At 43.4% G+C, this 19,078-nt stretch overlaps 1 protein-coding gene across 10 annotated transcripts in view; it reads left to right on the plus strand.

Moving 5' to 3' along the window:
- LOC106568312 (membrane-associated phosphatidylinositol transfer protein 2) overlaps nt 1–7,920 on the plus strand; it is a 90,163-nt gene extending 82,243 nt beyond the window's left edge. For 4 of the 10 annotated variants that reach the window (XM_045692481.1, XM_045692479.1, XM_045692480.1 and 1 more), the window contains 12 exons: nt 64–234; nt 725–871; nt 1,357–1,524; nt 1,639–1,950; nt 3,039–3,187; nt 3,316–3,432; nt 3,665–3,781; nt 3,975–4,123; nt 4,312–4,461; nt 4,806–4,989; nt 5,348–5,476; nt 7,393–7,920. In XM_045692481.1, the coding sequence (XP_045548437.1) occupies nt 64–234; nt 725–871; nt 1,357–1,524; nt 1,639–1,950; nt 3,039–3,187; nt 3,316–3,432; nt 3,665–3,781; nt 3,975–4,123; nt 4,312–4,461; nt 4,806–4,989; nt 5,348–5,476; nt 7,393–7,752 (2,153 nt within the window). In that variant the 3' untranslated portion in view covers nt 7,753–7,920. The remainder of the gene's footprint in view (nt 1–63; nt 235–724; nt 872–1,356; nt 1,525–1,638; nt 1,951–3,038; nt 3,188–3,315; nt 3,433–3,664; nt 3,782–3,974; nt 4,124–4,311; nt 4,462–4,805; nt 4,990–5,347; nt 5,477–7,392) is intronic. The other 6 variants (XM_045692483.1, XM_045692484.1, XM_045692485.1 and 3 more) reach the window with 3 other exon arrangements.
- The last annotated feature ends 11,158 nt before the right edge of the window (nt 7,921–19,078 follow it).

The raw sequence follows: 19,078 nt of genomic DNA on the forward strand, positions 1-19,078 counted from the left end.
TGCTGTTGCTCTTGACACATATCCCACGGTAGTCTTTCTCTCTCTCTCTCTCTCTCCCTCCAGTATCATCGTTGCGTCCGGCCTGTCAGCAGCTGTATAACCTGTTTCATCCAGCGGACCCCTCTGCCTCCCGCCTGGAGCCCCTTCTAGAGAAGAGGTTTCACCAGCTGCCCCCCTTCTGTGTCCCCCGATACCAACGCTTCCCTCTGGGGGACGGACACTCGGCTCTGCTGGGTGAGGATAGATACACACACCAGAAGTATTTATTTATGTCTCTCCTCCAAAAGCAAGCACTCGATTGGCTGTGTGGTTTGCTTTCCATGTCCATATGCTGTCATGGTAGCGTATCTGTGTGCATGTGTTATCAGATATAATGTACTGTGCTTTACGTCCATCCAGTCAGGCTTATCTTTTTCTTTTTTTATTGAACCTTTATTTAACTAGGCAAGTCAGTTAAGAACACATTCTTATTTTACAATGATGGCCTACCCCGTCCAAACCCTCCCCTAACCCAGATGATGCTGGGCCAATTGTGTGCCGTCCTATAGGACTCAGCAGTTATGACGCACTGAACTGGTCTGTAGTCTGTTACATACCTTTATTTCTACCTCTCTGTCCCGCCCACCCACCCCCCCATGTCTCTTCTGCCTCCCCCGTCCCCATCTCTCTCCCCTGTGTCTCCCCCCTCTCCACATCTCTCTATCTTCCCCTCCCCATTCCCCAGTGGAGACTATGCAGAGTAACCCCCATCTCCTGTTGGAGTCAGTACCCCTGTCAGTACCCCTGCGTTGCCAGGAGGGGGGCGTCAGTGAGACCTCCATCCCCGTCCCTGTACTCAGCTGGCCCCAGCAGGCCTCACAGCTCAACGACAGTGTGTACCCATTCTCTGTCTGTCTGTCTGTCTGTCTGTCTGTCTGTCTGTCTGTCTGTCTGTCTGTCTGTCTGTCTGTCTGTCTGTCTGTCTGTCTGTCTGTCTGTCTGTCTGTCTGTCTGTCTGTCTGTCTGTCTGTCTGTCTGTCTGTCTGTCTGTCTGTCTGTCTGTCTGTCTGTCTGTCTGTCTGTCTGTCTGTTTGTCCACTGCTTGGTTCCCTTTCTCTGTTGCTCTGTCTGTCTGTCTGACTGTCTGTGTCTCTCACTCTCTTGTCTGTAAAATGTAATTGATTGCCTGATCAAAACTCTCTCTCGCTCTCTCTCTCACTCTCTCACTCACTCACTCACTCACTCACTCACTCACTCACTCACTCACTCACTCACTCACTCACTCACTCACTCACTCACTCACTCACTCACTCACTCACTCACTCACTCACTCACTCACTCACTCACTCACTCTCCGGTATCTCCTTCCCTCCATAGCGGACATGCTCCACTCCCACTGTGGTATGTTTGTGGACACCCAGTACCCGTCCTCCCCGCAGACTGGACCCCCCCACTCCAGGGGCCCCCGTAGGTCCAGCGAGGCCAGCATCGCTAGCCAGGTGTCAGGCATGGCCGACTCATACACCGCCTCCAACATCACCAACAGTCAGTATGGACTTTATACTGTTTATACTATTAACAGCAGTGTTTGTGGCTCAGAGAGATAACATTAATTCTCTGAAATGTTTCACACTTTGTTTATGTTTTGTTGTTCCGTAGCTACTAAATGCTATAGCAGTTCGTCTAAGAAGCTGGGTCTCCTCTCCCAGCTTGCGCTTTCTAAACTCCCCTCGAGGAGCCCCTCTCCACGAGCCAGGAAGAAGATACGGCCCTTCCTCACTCTCAGACACACCGACTCAGAGCAGGGTGACAATGATGTCACCTCTGACATCACTTCCTCTGATGCCTCCTCAGACCTGCCCTCTGACTTCACTGATGTCACCTCTGATGTCATCTCTGATGTCATCTCTGACATCACCGATACGAACTCTGACCCTCCGTCGCCAGACACGCTGATGGACATAGAGCAAGGTAGTCTGGGTACTAGAGCGGAAGGTTTGAATCCTGTGTGACCCCCAGGACACTCGTCTGTGTGCCCTGTCATTGGTCACCTTCCAGCTAGAGGTCCTCTCCCTCCTTTTCTCTTCTACAGTATTTACTCCCTCTACTGTACTGTACTGCAGTGGTTCCCAAACAGGACTTATGGCAATGTCCTCAATCAAGGACCGGATTAACCCTATCAGTCCCGAGACCCCAGCAAAAATAGGCTTTTTATTTATCTGACTTTCATTGATCTGCATGGCCAGACCTCATATTTAACCTTTTTTTTTTTCAGGACAAAATTTGACATAAACAGGTGCATTCATGAGTTTTATTAACAAATGTCAATAAAACAAATAAGGTCTGCCAAAGAAAACACCTGATAAAAATGAATTTATATGAATGCTGTAAGTACAGAATTTGTTTGCTCAGTGGAAAATGAATATCCAACTAGTCAGTGACAACTGTTTGGAGTTTGTGAAAACAACTATGTGAGTCTATTACAGCATTATGGGCGTTTTTGTAGAAAGACCCCGGGCCCCTTGGGGATCCACCCTTGTCTCACAAACAATGCTCTAGCTCCGCCCCCGTTAATCACACAGACTAATCCAATGGCACAACCTGTAGTCTGTAGCTCAAACACACTATGTTTAAAAGGAATTAGAAGTCCAAATTGCGCCGGTGTCATGGTGGGACTCGTTGTGTTAAAATGAGGGACCACTGTTTGGAAATCGCTGATATTGTATGTTACCCTGTCCTTCCTCCTTCCTTAAACCAAAACTGTCCCTCTACTCCTCCAGTTTAATCTTCCCCTGGCCTGAAACCCCATTCTTCTCCTGTGTGGACCTGTGACTCTCCGTCTGTAATATACAGCCTCTCCCTTGGACTGTACATCTCTGGATGAGCACACTTCCCCCTACTCTGGAACCCCTCTTTGTCTGGAACTATCATTGACCAGAAATATGTCAATCTCTTTTTTAACACTATCTTCTTTTCTCAACCGTGATTACCTATCGCTTGTTTAATGTCAGGACTGTTTCTGCTGATTGATAGACTTCTCTCTCACTCTCTCTCCCTAGTTGCGTCTCGGTGGTGGGGCAGTAAGCGGATGGACTTTGCCCTGTACTGTCCTGATGCCCTCACAGCCTTCCCCACTGTAGCTCTGCCTCACCTCTTCCATGCTTCATACTGGGAGTCCACTGACGTCGTCTCCTTCCTACTCAGACAGGTACAACTGTTTATGAATGCCCTATGAATGTTTACAGCATAATAAAGGCATTTCCTCCTTTGACCTGTTATAAGGGCTCATGTATTCTATATGAATGCTTATGTAATTATCCCTGTCTGCTTCTCCAGGTTATGAGGCATGAGAACTCTAGTATTCTGGAGCTGGATGGTAAAGAGGTGACCGAGTTCAAGCCTTCTAAACCCAGAGAGAAATGGCTGCGCAAGAGGACCCACGTCAAGATCAGGGTGAGCACAGGCCCCTTCCTAACCACCTTTAACCATTAGTGACATCTCAAGCTAATGCATTTATCAGGAGTTTACTGGTTTCTTTATCAGTACACCCATGGTAAATATATATATGTGTGTGTGTGTGTATGTGTGTGTGTGTGTGTGTGTGTGTGTGTGTGTGTGTGTGTGTGTGTGTGTGTGTGTGTGTGTGTGTGTGTGTGTGTGTGTGTGTGTGTGTGTGTGTGTGTAGAACGTTACGGCCAACCACCGTGTGAATGATGCTGTGTTCACTGAGGATGGAACACAGCTGGTGATGGGACGCTTCATGTACGGACCTCTGGACATGGTCACTCTCACTGGGGAGAAGGTAAAGCATTGATGCAAACTTGTGGGACAAACTTGAGTTCTGCCACTGATTGAGAGACACTGGGATAGAGCCAAACCGTAACTTGAGATACTTCCATGCAACTCAATTTTTGTTTGCATAAATCATTTATTTCTGTCAACATATGGGCATGTATGGGCGTGTGATTGGTATCCTCCTCTTGCTCCTCCTCCAGATTGACATCCACATCATGACCCAGCCCCCCTCAGGAGAGTGGGTGTACTTTGACACTGAGCTGACCAATAGCAGCGGACGCATCTCCTATGTCATCCCAGAGAGCAAGAGGCTGGGCATTGGAGTTTATCCTGTCAAACTGGTCGTCAGGTAGGTGACAGGATTCATCTGATTCGCTGATTTTCATGGTGTTTTTGAGTATTAAAACAAGATTTGAATTAAGTGTATTTGTTACAATTCCTCTTTCCTGCACCTCTCCTCCTCTCTCTTCCTCTCTCTTGCCCTCCCATTCCCTCCCTCCCTCTCCCTCTCTCCCCCTCCCTTCCTCCCTCTCTTAGGGGTGACCATACGTTTGCGGACAGCTACCTGACGGTGTTGCCGCGGGGAACAGAGTTTGTAGTGTTCAGTATTGACGGCTCATTTGCTGCCAGTGTGTCCATTATGGGAAGTGACCCCAAGGTCAGAGCTGGAGCTGTAGACGTGGTCAGGTAGGAACTTGATGAGTTTTATTGAGTTTTATTTAATGTACTGTTATGTGGTTGTAGCTATATGTTCCTGCCCAGGAGTCACACTAGCTAATGTTGACACTAGCTAATGTTGACACTAGCTAATGTTGACACTAGCTAATGTTGCCCCTTGCTAATGTTGACACTAGCTAATGTTGACACTAGCTAATGTTGACACTAGCTAATGTTGACATAAAAGTTGTGAATAGTCCCTGGCAATCATCAAATGAATAAATGATTAGACAAGACACCCGACCCTTTGGGCTTCTACTTGTTCACCCACATCCTGGTCTCCCTCCCTCCCTCTCCCTCCCTCCCTCCCCCAGACACTGGCAGGACCTGGGATATCTGATAGTGTATGTGACGGGTCGTCCAGACATGCAGAAGCAGCGTGTGGTGGCCTGGCTGTCTCAACATAACTTCCCTCATGGCATCGTGTCCTTCTGTGACGGCCTGGTCCACGACCCCCTCAGACACAAGACCAACTTCCTCAAGGCCCTCATCTGTGAGGTACAGTAACGGGGACAGAGATGAGGGTGTAGGGGTAAGGGGTTAGGGTAACACTGGGCTTGAGGAAGGGTAAGTGGGATGTTCAGGGTGAGGGGACTAGGCGAGGTCGGTTTCTACTGTCAAAATACAATTTGATAGAAACAACAAAACTATCCCTACTGATGTGGTGTTTCTAACAGTATGTTCCTCTGTCTGTCTGTCTGTCTGTCTGTCTGTCTGTCTGTCTGTCTGTCTGTCTGTCTGTCTGTCTGTCTGTCTGTCTGTCTGTCTGTCTGTCTGTCTGTCTGTCTGTCTGTCTGTCTGTCTGTCTGTCTGTCTGTCTGTCTGTCTGTCTGTCTGTCTGTCTGTCTGTGTGTAGGCCCATATGAAGATCTTTGCTGCGTACGGCTCTACTAAGGACATTTCAGTGTACTCCTCAATAGGCCTGCCCCCATCACACATCTACATAGTGGGGCGGCCCACCAAGAAGATGTCCAGCCAGTGTCAGGTACTTAACTAGCTCTTAGAAAATACACTGTCCCCCAAAATGAAGTCATACAAGTGTATAATAGGCAGAATCTACCACACACCCAGAGCTGATTAATGAAGGTGCTGAATCTACCACACACCCAAAGCTGATTAGTTAAGGTGCTGAATCTACCACACACCCAGAGCTGATTAGTTAAGGTACTGAATCTACCACACACCCAGAGCTGATTAGTTAAGGTGCTGAATCTACCACACACCCAAAGCTGATTAGTTAAGGGGCTGAATCTACCACACACCCAGAGCTGATTAGTTAAGGTGCTGAATCTACCACACACCCAGAGCTGATTAATGAAGGTGCTGAATCTACCACACACCCAGAGCTGATTAGTTAAGGTGCTGAATCTACCACACACCCAGAGCTGATTAGTTAAGGTGCTGAATCTACCACACACCCAGAGCTGATTAATGAAGGTACTGAATCTACCACACACCCAGAGCTGATTAGTTAAGGTGCTGAATCTACCACACACCCAGAGCTGATTAGTTAAGGTACTGAATCTACCACACACCCAGAGCTGATTAGTTAAGGTACTGAATCTACCACACACCCAGAGCTGATTAGTTAAGGTGCTGAATCTACCACACACCCAGAGCTGATTAGTTAAGGTACTGAATCTACCACACACCCAGAGCTGATTAGTTAAGGTGCTGAATCTACCACACACCCAGAGCTGATTAGTTAAGGTGCTGAATCTACCACACACCCAGAGCTGATTAGTTAAGGTGCTGAATCTACCACACACCCAGAGCTGATTAGTTAAGGTACTGAATCTACCACACACCCAGAGCTGATTAGTTAAGGGGCTGAATCTACCACACACCCAGAGCTGATTAGTTAAGGTGCTGAATCTACCACACACCCAGAGCTGATTAGTTAAGGGGCTGAATCTACCACACACCCAGAGCTGATTAGTTAAGGTGCTGAATCTACCACACACCCAGAGCTGATTATTTAAGGTGCTGAATCTACCACACACCCAAAGCTGATTAGTTAAGGTACTGAATCTACCACACACCCAGAGCTGATTAGTTAAGGTACTGAATCTACCACACACCCAGAGCTGATTAGTTAAGGTGCTGAATCTACCACACACCCAGAGCTGATTAGTTAAGGTGCTGAATCTACCACACACCCAAAGCTGATTAGTTAAGGTGCTGAATCTACCACACACCCAGAGCTGATTAGTTAAGGTACTGAATCTACCACACACCCAGAGCTGATTAGTTAAGGTACTGAATCTACCACACACCCAGAGCTGATTAGTTAAGGTGCTGAATCTACCACACACCCAAAGCTGATTAGTTAAGGTACTGAATCTACCACACACCCAGAGCTGATTAGTTAAGGTGCTGAATCTACCACACACCCAGAGCTGATTAGTTAAGGTACTGAATCTACCACACACCCAGAGCTGATTAGTTAAGGTACTGAATCTACCACACACCCAGAGCTGATTAGTTAAGGTGCTGAATCTACCACACACCCAAAGATGATTAGTTAAGGTGCTGAATCTACCACACACCCAAAGCTGATTAGTTAAGGTACTGAATCTACCACACACCCAGAGCTGATTAGTTAAGGTGCTGAATCTACCACACACCCAGAGCTGATTAGTTAAGGGGCTGAATCTACCACACACCCAGAGCTGATTAGTTAAGGTGCTGGAGGCAAAAGGCAAAACTGGATGAACAGGACATAATAAATTCAAGTGTATAAACGCTCATCTTCCAACTTCCCTTATGAATAAATAGAATGCACAAATGTATCCCTATAGCTGGATAGTTTAGTAGATACATAAAGTGATTGATCTGATCTCTCATCCATTCCTTCCCCTTCTGTCTATCTTCCCCTTCTTTCTATCTGATCTCTCTCAGTTCATCCCAGATGGCTATGCGTCTCATCTCTCCCAGCTGGAGTACAGTCAGAGATCCCGTCCTGCCAAGACCGCCAGTGCCCGTATCGTCCTCCGTAAGGGCAGCTTTGGACTGGGCGCGGCCGGGGGGGACTACCTCCGCAAGCGCAACCACATCCTGCGCTCAATCAACCCAACTGGAGGGGCGGGGTCTAGCTCCTCTGGCCAACCAGGACGTACAGAACGCACGCTGAGCCAATGCGATGTGGAGAGGGAGAAAGCCGGAGCGGGTACCCAGAGGAGTATGAGTATAGCAGCTGGGTGTTGGGGCCGCACCGGGAGCACCAAAGAGGAATCAGGAGGCTTACCCAGCCCTAAGTAGGGCTCACCAGACTGGGCTACAGGGGGAGGGGACCCTGCCTGACTTGACCTGAGCACCATCTCTGGACTGGCCCTGAGAGAGAGAGATGGAGAGAGGAGGAAATATGGTTAAGAGAGAGATAAAGAAAATGATGGGATGAAAGGGGAGGGATAGGGTTAGGGATGGAAAGAGAGATGGAGAGAGGAGGAAATATGGTTAAGAGAGAGATAAAGAAAATGATGGGATGAAAGGGGAGGGATAGGGTTAGGGATGGAAAGAGAGATGGAGAGAGGAGGAAATATGGTTAAGAGAGAGATAAAGAAAATGATGGGATGAAAGGGGAGGGATAGGGTTAGGGATGGAAAGAGAGATGGAGAGAGGAGGAAATATGGTTAAGAGAGAGATAAAGAAAATGATGGGATGAAAGGGGAGGGATAGGGTTAGGGATGGAAAGAGAGATGGAGAGAGAGGGAAAAGGGCAGAGAGAGGGTCTCTGGGGATATGGATATAAAGCCAGAAAGATGGGTGTTGCTCTAACTTTGATGTACATTTTCTAAAGACGTTTCTACTGTATCATGAGAGTCTCACAGTCAAGACTTTTATATTACCTATCTTGGCCACGAAAAGAACTGTAAGGAAAAACGAAACATTTAAACAAACTATCGTAAGCCTTAATCGTTGCCCCCTTGGGGCCTGGAGGGCCCACCCTGGTCCGAGGAATGGTTGAATTTACTCTCTGCATCTGAAGGACAATGGGAATTCACAACCACCCCAGCTCAGGACAGGCCCAGACAGTGGAGCCACCAACAGAAGTGTCAATGGTGACCTGGAGGTCTGGGTGGTCAGTTTGTAGCCATGGCAACAAGCCAACAACTTCACCTCTGATTTTATCCCTTTATCTCCGCTGAGATACTGTCAACAAAGAAGCACCATTACCCTAAAGAAAGATTGAGGGAAGAGGAGAAGAAAGAGGGAGATGGGTAAATGGAAAGAGGGTAGACACAGAGAGATGGAAGGAAAAAGGGAGGGAGGGGCAAGGTTATGGATGAGGTGTAGAATTTCCCTCTAGTCTCTATTTTCTTCTACTGTTTTCAGTGTGGTACTACACAGTGATTTGTACTGTCAACGTTGGCTCCGCTCCAGTCCTTTTCAGTCAATAACAGAGTAGCTACAGTACAGTACCATGTATCTCAGTATGGCCTGTGGGCTGTCCCGGGCCTTAAATACCAACGACATGTTTATGAGTCAGACTCTGAAGGAACCCAGGACTGAGATAAACAAGACTTTGCTTTGATATAACAGAAGACATTAGTGACACTTTTCCGCAGACAGAAAACAGCAACAATCCCTTTACCAGACCATCTGCTTGCAATACCTTTGAGCCACCAGTGGTGGGCGTTGCCACTCTCCCGCTCTGTTTTCCATATGCATGATGCTGTTGGTAGTCATTCAGTTCATCCTGTGGCGCCCCCTAGCGCTCAATGTTTGTCATTACACACAATTCCGTTATCACTGGACTTCCCTATGATACTCTGAGGAGTCTGAGCTCTTTCATTCTTGAGGGATGGGATGAATGCTATTCATTAGACATTACTACAGTTCAGTCTGGATAAAGACATGCTTTGATTACACTTTATTTTACAGTTCCCCTATCCTGTTTTAGTTTACCTGGTAGTAATACCTCATGATAGACACCTGATACCAAGTTGTTTCCAACTGGGATTAATTATCTGAAGTACCAGAGAATATACAATGTTATTCCTTAGCAAATACCAGCTGTCATAGGACTGTAAAATAAAGTGTTACTGATACTTTGACTAAATCTATGGCAACCTGTACACAAAATGAAAGATGAACACCTAACAGAGAAGCAGTACTATGGTTGACACCTTTTTCTCTCATACTGTCCTGTTTTCTGGCTCCTACTGGTTAGATACTGATATGAGAGAGTGTTGCTTTATCATCCACTTCAAATATATTCCCATTACTAATCACACAAAGCCAACGCACGGCCGAAACACCAATCTCTCTCTAACGGCTGCAGTATCTCAACCTGTTCAACCTCGTTGTTCTTTGCACTAGTTTATGGCGGAGAATCTAGTTACCATCTCATGTAGCTACTTATTGTTACCTTTGTAGTGCATGATATAATAACTATTCATTATTGCAGGGTATGTGTGCTACAGCAGTACTTACACTCGTGTACATTTCTTAAATGTCAGGATTACTTAATAATGTAAGTAAATGTGCCAAGAACAAGACAGTTGTTGGTTGGGTGTGGAAAGCTAATGTAGCAGGCTGGACCCAACCTTTCCTTTGTGCTGTGTATGGTGAGATGAGTTGGAGCTTGTTGCATTGAGATCATGACGGCGTGGCCTTAACTAAAAGGCTGTGCTGTTATATACTGTATTTTACAGTAGATCTATGAGTTTGTAGATATGTTTTAATCCAATATATTGTCCATATCTAAGTGAAGGACATAATTGCTGATATAGGATGTGGTTATGGTTTTACTTATGACTTGAGCGCTTGTAAGCTCTAGCATGTTGCTTTGATTCTAGGGACATGCTACTATTGTCAACTACAGTAGGGTGGCAGGTAGCCTAGCGGTTAGAGTATTGGACCAGTAACTAAAAGGTCCCTGGTTTTAATAACCTAGCCTGACAAAGTGAAAGAAAATCTGTTCATGTGCCTTTGACCCTAATTTGCTCCCTTATAAAACACCTCATTTTACCTATGTGGTGGGATGTAGGGATACCTAGTCAGTTGTCCAACTGAACATATCTTCCGCATTTAACCCAACCCCTCTGAATCAGAGGTGGGGGGGCTGCCATAATCGACATCCATGTCTTCGGCACCCGGGAACAGTGGGTTAACTACCTTGCTCAGGGGCAGAACGACAGATTTTTACCTTGTCAGCTCAGGGATTCAATCCAGCAACCTTTTGGTTTCTGGCCCAACACTCTAATCACTAAGCCACCTGCCACCCCATGTATGTGACAATAAAACACCGTTGTATTGTCAACCTAAATGGAAGGTTTTATTTATTGCTACCTGTTATACAACGGGTGGGTCTAATACTGAATACTGATTGGCTTAGGTGAGGATTGTTCATGTGAATAAAGCAATAGTTTTTGTCAGACATTGATCAGACCAAAAAATATATAATCTAGTCTAATGTCAAGTCCATTTGTTGTGTACAGTAGATCCAGTTACCTAAGGCCACTTTTGAAGTCATGAAATTTGGTTCTGCAGTGAACTACGATTCTAACCAAGGATGTAGCTGACTGGCTGGAAGGCACTGTGAGGTTTTAGATACAGCCATACTGTCCCCCTCTGTCCTGTGGGTTGGTGATGATGACCTAGCGGAATGTCCTCCTGCTACAGGGCTGGAGAGCCCAGACTGTACAGGAGCCATGGATGTCTGTCTGTCAGTGTAGATAAGGTCAAAATGATACTGTATATGTAGGAAAATAATGTTTGAGAGGTATTTATTTACATAACTCATGAGGTTACTTAATATGATGGATCTTTCAGGTGAATAGTGTTTTGTTTATGATGATCTAGTTGTGAATTGGAGCACCAACAGTCAGTGGAAGCGTTTGTTTTCTTAGCCAGTGCAATATTATTATTGTTCCAGTCGCAGAACCACAAGGAGACACTGACAGTCAGAGACCACAGCAGAGACAATCTATATATTGTATCTAACATGCACAAGTATAGACAACATAGACAACATCTAGTTCTACTGTCCCGCCCCTTCACACTTCTACTGTCCCTTTACAAAAGTTAACTGTTACAATTTTATAGTGCAAACAGAACTATTTTTCAAACCGGACCATTTTACAAAGCCTTTGAGAGAATACTGTATTGCTTCCTATCTTGTGTGGAGGTAGATTTTTTAGTCAGAATGAGGAAGTGGTTGAATGTGAACATGTGAACGTGAAACTCCATCCACTATTTGAATTGTATTAGGTGGTGTTCATCATTCAGACTGGGTTAGCCTTCCATACTGTATACAGTATGTATATATCAGTTATGTTAACCACTTAACCGTCTATTATGTCTTGAAATAGAAATGTATATCAGAAAAAAATACTGTTTATATTTGAGAGTATTACAATTATTGGCACTTTAGTAGCAGTCTTGCATATTAGAGGTCAGTGTACACACTGTACAGGACATGCTCTACTGTATGGGGCTGAAATCTTAGTAATAGTTCTATACCTTGTAGAGTTACAGGTATAACGAGAACTATATAACAATGTGTTCTGTCTGTTCTGTACTAGCATTCCACTCCTTGTCATGACAACAATTTTTTTATGTTTGGCATGGCAAGGAGTAATGTAAAAACATTTTTTGGGGGGTGTGTCAGTTAATGCTTTTTACTAAGGAGTGTAATAGTAGCACAAACAGACTGCATTTCAGGCTAACAATGTGTACTTACACTGTACCTGCCTATGTAGCGACCACGTAAATACATAGATTTCTGAATACTTAATATACTGTAAAGTGGGACCAATATATTTAGCTACAATACAGTACATACATAAAATGTATGTAATTTACTCAAGTATTAATAATATAAAATGTACACAAGCTGAACATGATTATATCTTTTAACAGATTGGGAATGTTTTGTACAGGATTCGTACAATACAGTAAAGACATATTATCACTCTAAATATATAGATATATAGGGGCAACATATACTGGTTGAGGTGGCAATAATTTCATTATATTTTGAGTATATGCAGTTTATTGGACATAAAGGTAGAATAGTAATCATATAATGCATATTTGAATTTGAAGGCATGTACATAAATGAAATAGTGTTCTGTACCTCTTACAATCTCATCCATTTCCATTTGTAGCATGTCTGAATTTCAAATTGTTTCAGATAGTTTTTATATTTGACAGTTTATCATTGTTTTCTTTTACAGAAAAACAAAACATCATCATCAGCATTATTAGGCAAGGCTGTAAGACGTATACTTATGTACTTCAAGTGGCACATATTTGAAACACCTCCAACATCAGATTTCTTTTCTCCCAAAAGAAGGAACAAGTACTAATATTTAGATCTGTATGTAGTTCCCTCACTGCTCACTCTCTCTCTCTCCTCTGGTTCATAGCTCACCCTTCCTGGATGAGAGCTCGCTGTATCATTGTCTCTGTACTGTGGAATAAATACAATTGGAAAACGAGCACTCTCTCCTTGTGGATTTTATGGTTTATGTGGGATCAAATTTTATAGCAAAGTATTATTTGTACATGTAGTGTTTTGTTTATGATGATGATTCCATTATATTAATTTGAGGACCAACAATAATATTGACATAGAGAAACAGACACAGCAGAGACAAGATGTTCACATAGATAATATTTCCCACAGATAACAAATCACACCCACACACAGATCCAGATTTAGTTACCATCATTCCAGAGAAAACATGTGAGTACCTACACTCTTATTACAATCTACTTATGCAACTACTGTATACTACAAAAACATGTATACATCATGGCACAAAACTTTTGTTTTATTTTTTATAAAATAGCTACATTGAAGCTACAAAGCTGTCATAACTTTGTTGTATAGGCCTACAGAACACCTTTATGATGTTGCAGTATTATTCATAACCATCTCAACACATTTATTCAACATCATTAATAAGCAGTTTTCTAAATAAATACAAACATTAAAGTTTGTATTTTTACTGTCACAGTACCAAACTCCTGACACTATTCAGGCAACAGGCTAGGAGCAGCACAGGGTCAGCCTTACAGCATTACCCTGGTAGCAGTTTAAGGGTTAAATGTCTTGCTCAAGGCCACAATGGTAGTAGGGGATGGAACCAGCCCTGGGGTGGAAGATGGAGAGAGAGGCTGGTGATGGCAGACAATACAATGCCAAACTGCTTAGAGTTACACCTAACCAAATATCTACCCCAATTTCTCACATTTTTAATGAGTGCTTGATGTTTGCCCAGAAGTCTGGAAAGAGTCAAAGGTTATTCCACTACCTAAGGATAAAAGCTACATTCCCTGGTCCTAATAATCATCCTATAAGCTTGCTGACTGTGTTAAGTAAATTATTGGAGAAAAAATTGTATCTGTACAAATCAAGGATTATTTCTCATGTAATGGTCTGATAACGGGTTTCCAGCATGCATACAAAGAAGAGCATTCTACGAGTACGGCCTTAGCACAAATGACAGATGATTGGTTAAAGAGTATGGATGACAGGTAGTAAGATGGTGCAGTGTTGCTAGATTTAAGTGCTCCTTTTGATGTAATTGATCATGAACTGTTACTAGGTAAACTCAAATGTTATGGTTTTACGTCTGCAGCTCCATCCTGGATAGAAAACTATCTATCCAGGAGAAGGCAAAAAGTGTTTTTTGATGGTAGCTTTTCAAACAATTAAGATATACACTGTGGTGTTCCTCAAGGAAGTTGCCAAGGTCCACTTCTCTACTCTATCTTTACTAATGATTTACCTTCAGTAATGAACAAAGCAAGAGTGGTCATGTATGGTGATGACTCCACAATGTAATGCATCAGAATGTAATGAGCTAACAGATGTACTGAGCAGTGAACTTGTCACATCTGCTCCTGCTACGCCCTCTGGTGTTCATCCGGTGTGTTCTTGACCTGCAGTTACTCCCCCTGTACACTCTCTCTCTCCTTCTCTGTGTGATTGTGTGGTTGGAGACAGGTGTGCTGGAGTCAGAGTAGATCCCTACCAGCTGCAACTTGTTCCATAATCAAGGCCTCTACAAATACTCAGTCCTGCCACTTTCACTCTGCCAGATTGTAATCTCTGCTCAGTCAGTTCATGATTCTTCAAGATCCTGTTACTCTGCTGTGCCTGTTTCCCTGCCTGGCACCGTTTATCCTCTCATTGCAGTTACCGCTCTGTCTCTGGCTCCTGTCTCCTGTTCCACATCTCACCACCCAACTACCTTGCTCTGGATTTTAATTACCACCACTACCTTGGATTCCCCTCAGGACCTGTTTACCCTGTTCTACTCAGCTAACTCCAACTTCAGTCTCCACATCTGGTTTTTCTGCAACTCATCTGAGCTTCCCTGGATCTGCACTCCATATCTCCCTGTGTAACAATAAATATCCCTGTTTCCTCATCTGAGTCTGCTCTTGGGTTCCCCTGTGTCGCTCCGGTTAACAGAACTAAGAATGGTGTCTGAGTGAGTTGATATGAACAAATTGGTGTTGAACATTTCTAAAACTAAGTGTATTGTATTTGGTACTAGATATATGCTTCCTGATGATCCCCAATTGAATGTGTTGATGAATAGAACGCCTGTAGAGGAAGTGAAAAAAACAACTACTAGGCATCATGTTGGAAGCAGCTTTATCACGGTCAGAACATATAGATAATATTGTTATTAAGATGGGTAAGGGAATTACTGTTACAAGAACATGTTCAGAGTATGTAACATCTAGCACTCTGAATTTGACTTGTTGGGGAGGGATTAATAGTCAACAGTACACACCTTGAATTGCTATCAAGCACCTGAGCAAATATGCATCATGTGACATGTCTCTTTTTGGTTTCAATCAAATTCAGGCGGGGCAGCTTGTGTCCTGGTATGCAGGATGAACAGGTAAATACAGTTTATTCTGTTTGCATTTGTTCCTTTTAAATCAGCTTGACTCTGACTTTCTTGTACTGCTCATCTATTGTGGTCTATATTTGAGTTATCTTCAGTTTCCTTTGTAAGTCATTGACATCACTCAACCTCTTATTTTTTTCTGCATGGTAGTCAAGTCATGCCCCCATGGTAGTTAAGTCAAGCCCCCATGGTAGTCAAGTCAAGCCCCCATGGTAGTCAAGTCAAGCCCCCATGGTAGTCAAGTCAAGCCCCCCATGGTAGTCAAGTCAAGCCCCCCATGGTAGTCAAGTCAAGCCCCCCATGGTAGTCAAGTCAAGCCCCCCATGGTAGTCAAGTCAAGCCCCCCATGGTAGTCAAGTCCCCATGGTAGTACTCTTGCTCAGTCCTACACCGGGGGCCTCCCACTACTTTCTATTCTGGTTAGAGACAGTTTGTGCTGTTCTGTGAAGGGAGTAGTACAGAGCGTTGTACCAGCTCTTCAGTTTCTCGCATGGAACAGCCTTAATTTCTCAGAACAAGAATAGACTGACGAGTTTCAGAAGAAAGTTCTTTGTCCCTGGCCATTTTGAGCCTGTAATCCAAACCACAAATGCTGATGCTCCAGATACTCAACTAGTCTAAAGAAGGCCAGTTTTATTGCTTCTTTAATCAGAACAGCAGTTTTCAGCTGTGCTAACATAATTGCAAAAGGGTTTTCTAAGGATCAATTAGCCTCTGTACGTCTATGTAGATATTCCATAAAAAATCTGCCGTTTCCAGCTACAATAGTCACTTACAACATTAACAATGTCTACACTGTATTTCTGATCAATTTGATGTTATTTTAATGGACAAAAAAAGTTTTTCTTTCAAAAACAAGGACATTTCTAAGTGACCCCAATCTTTTGAATGGTAGTGTATGTGTATATATGCAGTATGTATGTACAGTGGGGCAAAAAAGTATTTAGTCAGCCACCAATTGTGCAAGTTCTCCCACTTAAAAAGATGAGAGGCCTGTAATTTTCATCATAGGTACACTTCAACTATGGCAGACAAAATGAGAAGAAAAAAATCCAGAAAATCACATTGTAGGATTTTTTATGAATTTATTTGCAAATTATGGTGGAAAATAAGTATTTGGTCAATAACAAAAGTTTATCTCAATACTTTGTTATATACCCTTTGTTGGCAATGACACAGGTCAAACGTTTTCTGTAAGTCTTCACAAGGTTTTCACACACTGTTGCTGGTATTTTGGCCCATTCCTCCATGCAGATCTCCTCTAGAGCAGTGATGTTTTGGGGCTGTCGCTGGGCAACACAGACTTTCAACTCCCTCCAAAGATTTTCTATGGGGTTGAGATCTGGAGACTGGCTAGGCCACTCCAGGACCTTGAAATGCTTCTTACGAAGCCACTCCTTCGTTCCCGGGCGGTGTGTTTGGGATCATTGTCATGCTGAAAGACCCAGCCACATTTCATCTTCAATGCCCTAGCTGATGGAAGGAGGTTTTCACTCAAAATCTCACGATACATGGCCCCATTCATTCTTTCCTTTACACGGATCAGTCGTCCTGGTCCCTTTGCAGAAAAACAGCCCCAAAGCATGATGTTTCCACCCCCATGCTTCACAGTAGGTATGGTGTTCTTTGGATGCAACTCAGCATTCTTTGTCCTCCAAACACGACGAGTTTAGTTTTTACCAAAAAGTTATATTTTGGTTTCATCTGACCATATGACATTCTCCCCTTACCTCTTCTGGATAATCCAAATGCTCTCTAGCAAACTTTAGACGGGCCTGGACATGTACTGGCTTAAGCAGGGGGACACGTCTGGCACTGCAGGATTTGAGTCCCTGGCGGCGTAGTGTGTTACTGATGGTAGGCTTTGTTACTTTGGTCCCAGCTCTCTGCAGGTCATTCACTAGGTCCCCCCGTGTGCTTCTGGGATTTTTGCTCACCATTCTTGTGATCATTTTGACCCCACGGGGTGAGATCTTGCGTGGAGCCCCAGATCGAGGGAGATTATCAGTGGTCTTGTATGTCTTCCATTTCCTAATAATTTCTCCCACAGTTGATTTCTTCAAACCAAGCTGCTTACCTATTGCAGATTCAGTCTTCCCAGCCTGGTGCAGGTCTACAATTTTGTTTCTGGTGTCCTTTGACAGCTCTTTGGTCTTGGCCATAGTGGAGTTTGGAGTGTGACTGTTTGAGGTTGTGGACAGGTGTCTTTTATACTGATAACAAGTTCAAACAGGTGCCATTAATACAGGTAACGAGTGGAGGACAGAGGAGCCTCTTAAAGAAGAAGTTACAGGTCTGTGAGAGCCAGAAATCTTGCTTGTTTGTAGGTGACCAAATACTTATTTTCCACCATAATTTGCAAATAAATTCATTAAAAATCCTACAATGTGATTTTCTGGATTGCTTTCCCTCATTTTGTCTGTCATAGTTGACGTGTACCTATGATGAAAATTACAGGCCTCTCTCATCTTTTTAAGTGGGAGAACTTGCACAATTGGTGGCTGACTAAATACTTTTTTGCCCCACTGTATGTATGTATATTATTTCACTCCTCTAAGGGTGTAATTTACTATTATGTATTGATTTGTACATTACTTGTTTTTTTTTTTACTCTTTATGCGATGCGCAATGCAGAGAACATCGGAAGAAGAATGATCATTTAACTACCATAGTGAATTGTTGTAATGTTTGTTTGTGTCAATTAATCCCATAAGGGATGGGTTGCCAGTTGTCAATTAAACATTTCATTCATACATTTTATTCATTAGTGTTACTACACAGGTACAAGAGTAACTTTAATGTAAAGTGATACCTCTGAAAACAGTAGGGCTCCTGCAGCTGTGCTGAGAATCAGAATACTGTATAAACAATTTATTAGGATGAAACTAACTGCAACATCTCTGTTCTTCAGCACAACACATTTCGATCACTCTGACTACTAACTAAAGACACTCAATTATCAGAAGTGAAGGAATTTCAACATGACCAAACCGAGTGCATCAAAGGTATTTATCCCATATTTATCCTACACTCTTATAAATCATTTGACTTCATTATTCTTGAAAATGTTTATCATATTAATTTCAGATCAGTCTACAATTGAAAAATGTAAATATCAAGGAATTTACAACATAACATTGAATATCTATTCTTTTAGATAAAAAGGAAGAAATTCCAGCTGGTCAGTTTGAAAAACCACAGGATGTGAAGGAATGGAATAAAGATCATGTAAATCAAATCAAATCAAATTGTATTAGTCACATGCGCCGAATACAACAGGTGTAGACCTTACAGTGAAATGCTTACTTACAAGCCCTTAACCGACAGTGCAGTTAAAAAAAATACGGACAAGAATAAGAGATAAAAATAACAAGTAATTAAAGAGGAGCAGTAAAAAATAACAATATATACAGGGGGGTGCCGGTACAGAGTCAATGTGCGGGGGCACCGGTTAGTTGAGGTAGTATGTGCATGTAGGAAGAGTTAATTAAAGTGACTATGCATAGATGACAACAGAGAGTGGCAGTGGTGTGGAAAGGGGGGGGCAATGTGAATAGTCTGGGTAGCCATTTGATTTAATGTTCAGGAGTCTTATGGCTTGGGGGTAGACGCTGTTTAGAAGCCTCTTGGACCTAGACTTGGCGCTCTGGTACCGCTTGCCGTGTGGTAGCAGGGAGAACAGTCTATGACTAGAGTCTATGACAATT

This window comes from Salmo salar, chromosome ssa13, assembly GCF_905237065.1.
Source record: "Salmo salar chromosome ssa13, Ssal_v3.1, whole genome shotgun sequence".
NCBI lineage: Eukaryota > Metazoa > Chordata > Actinopteri > Salmoniformes > Salmonidae > Salmo > Salmo salar.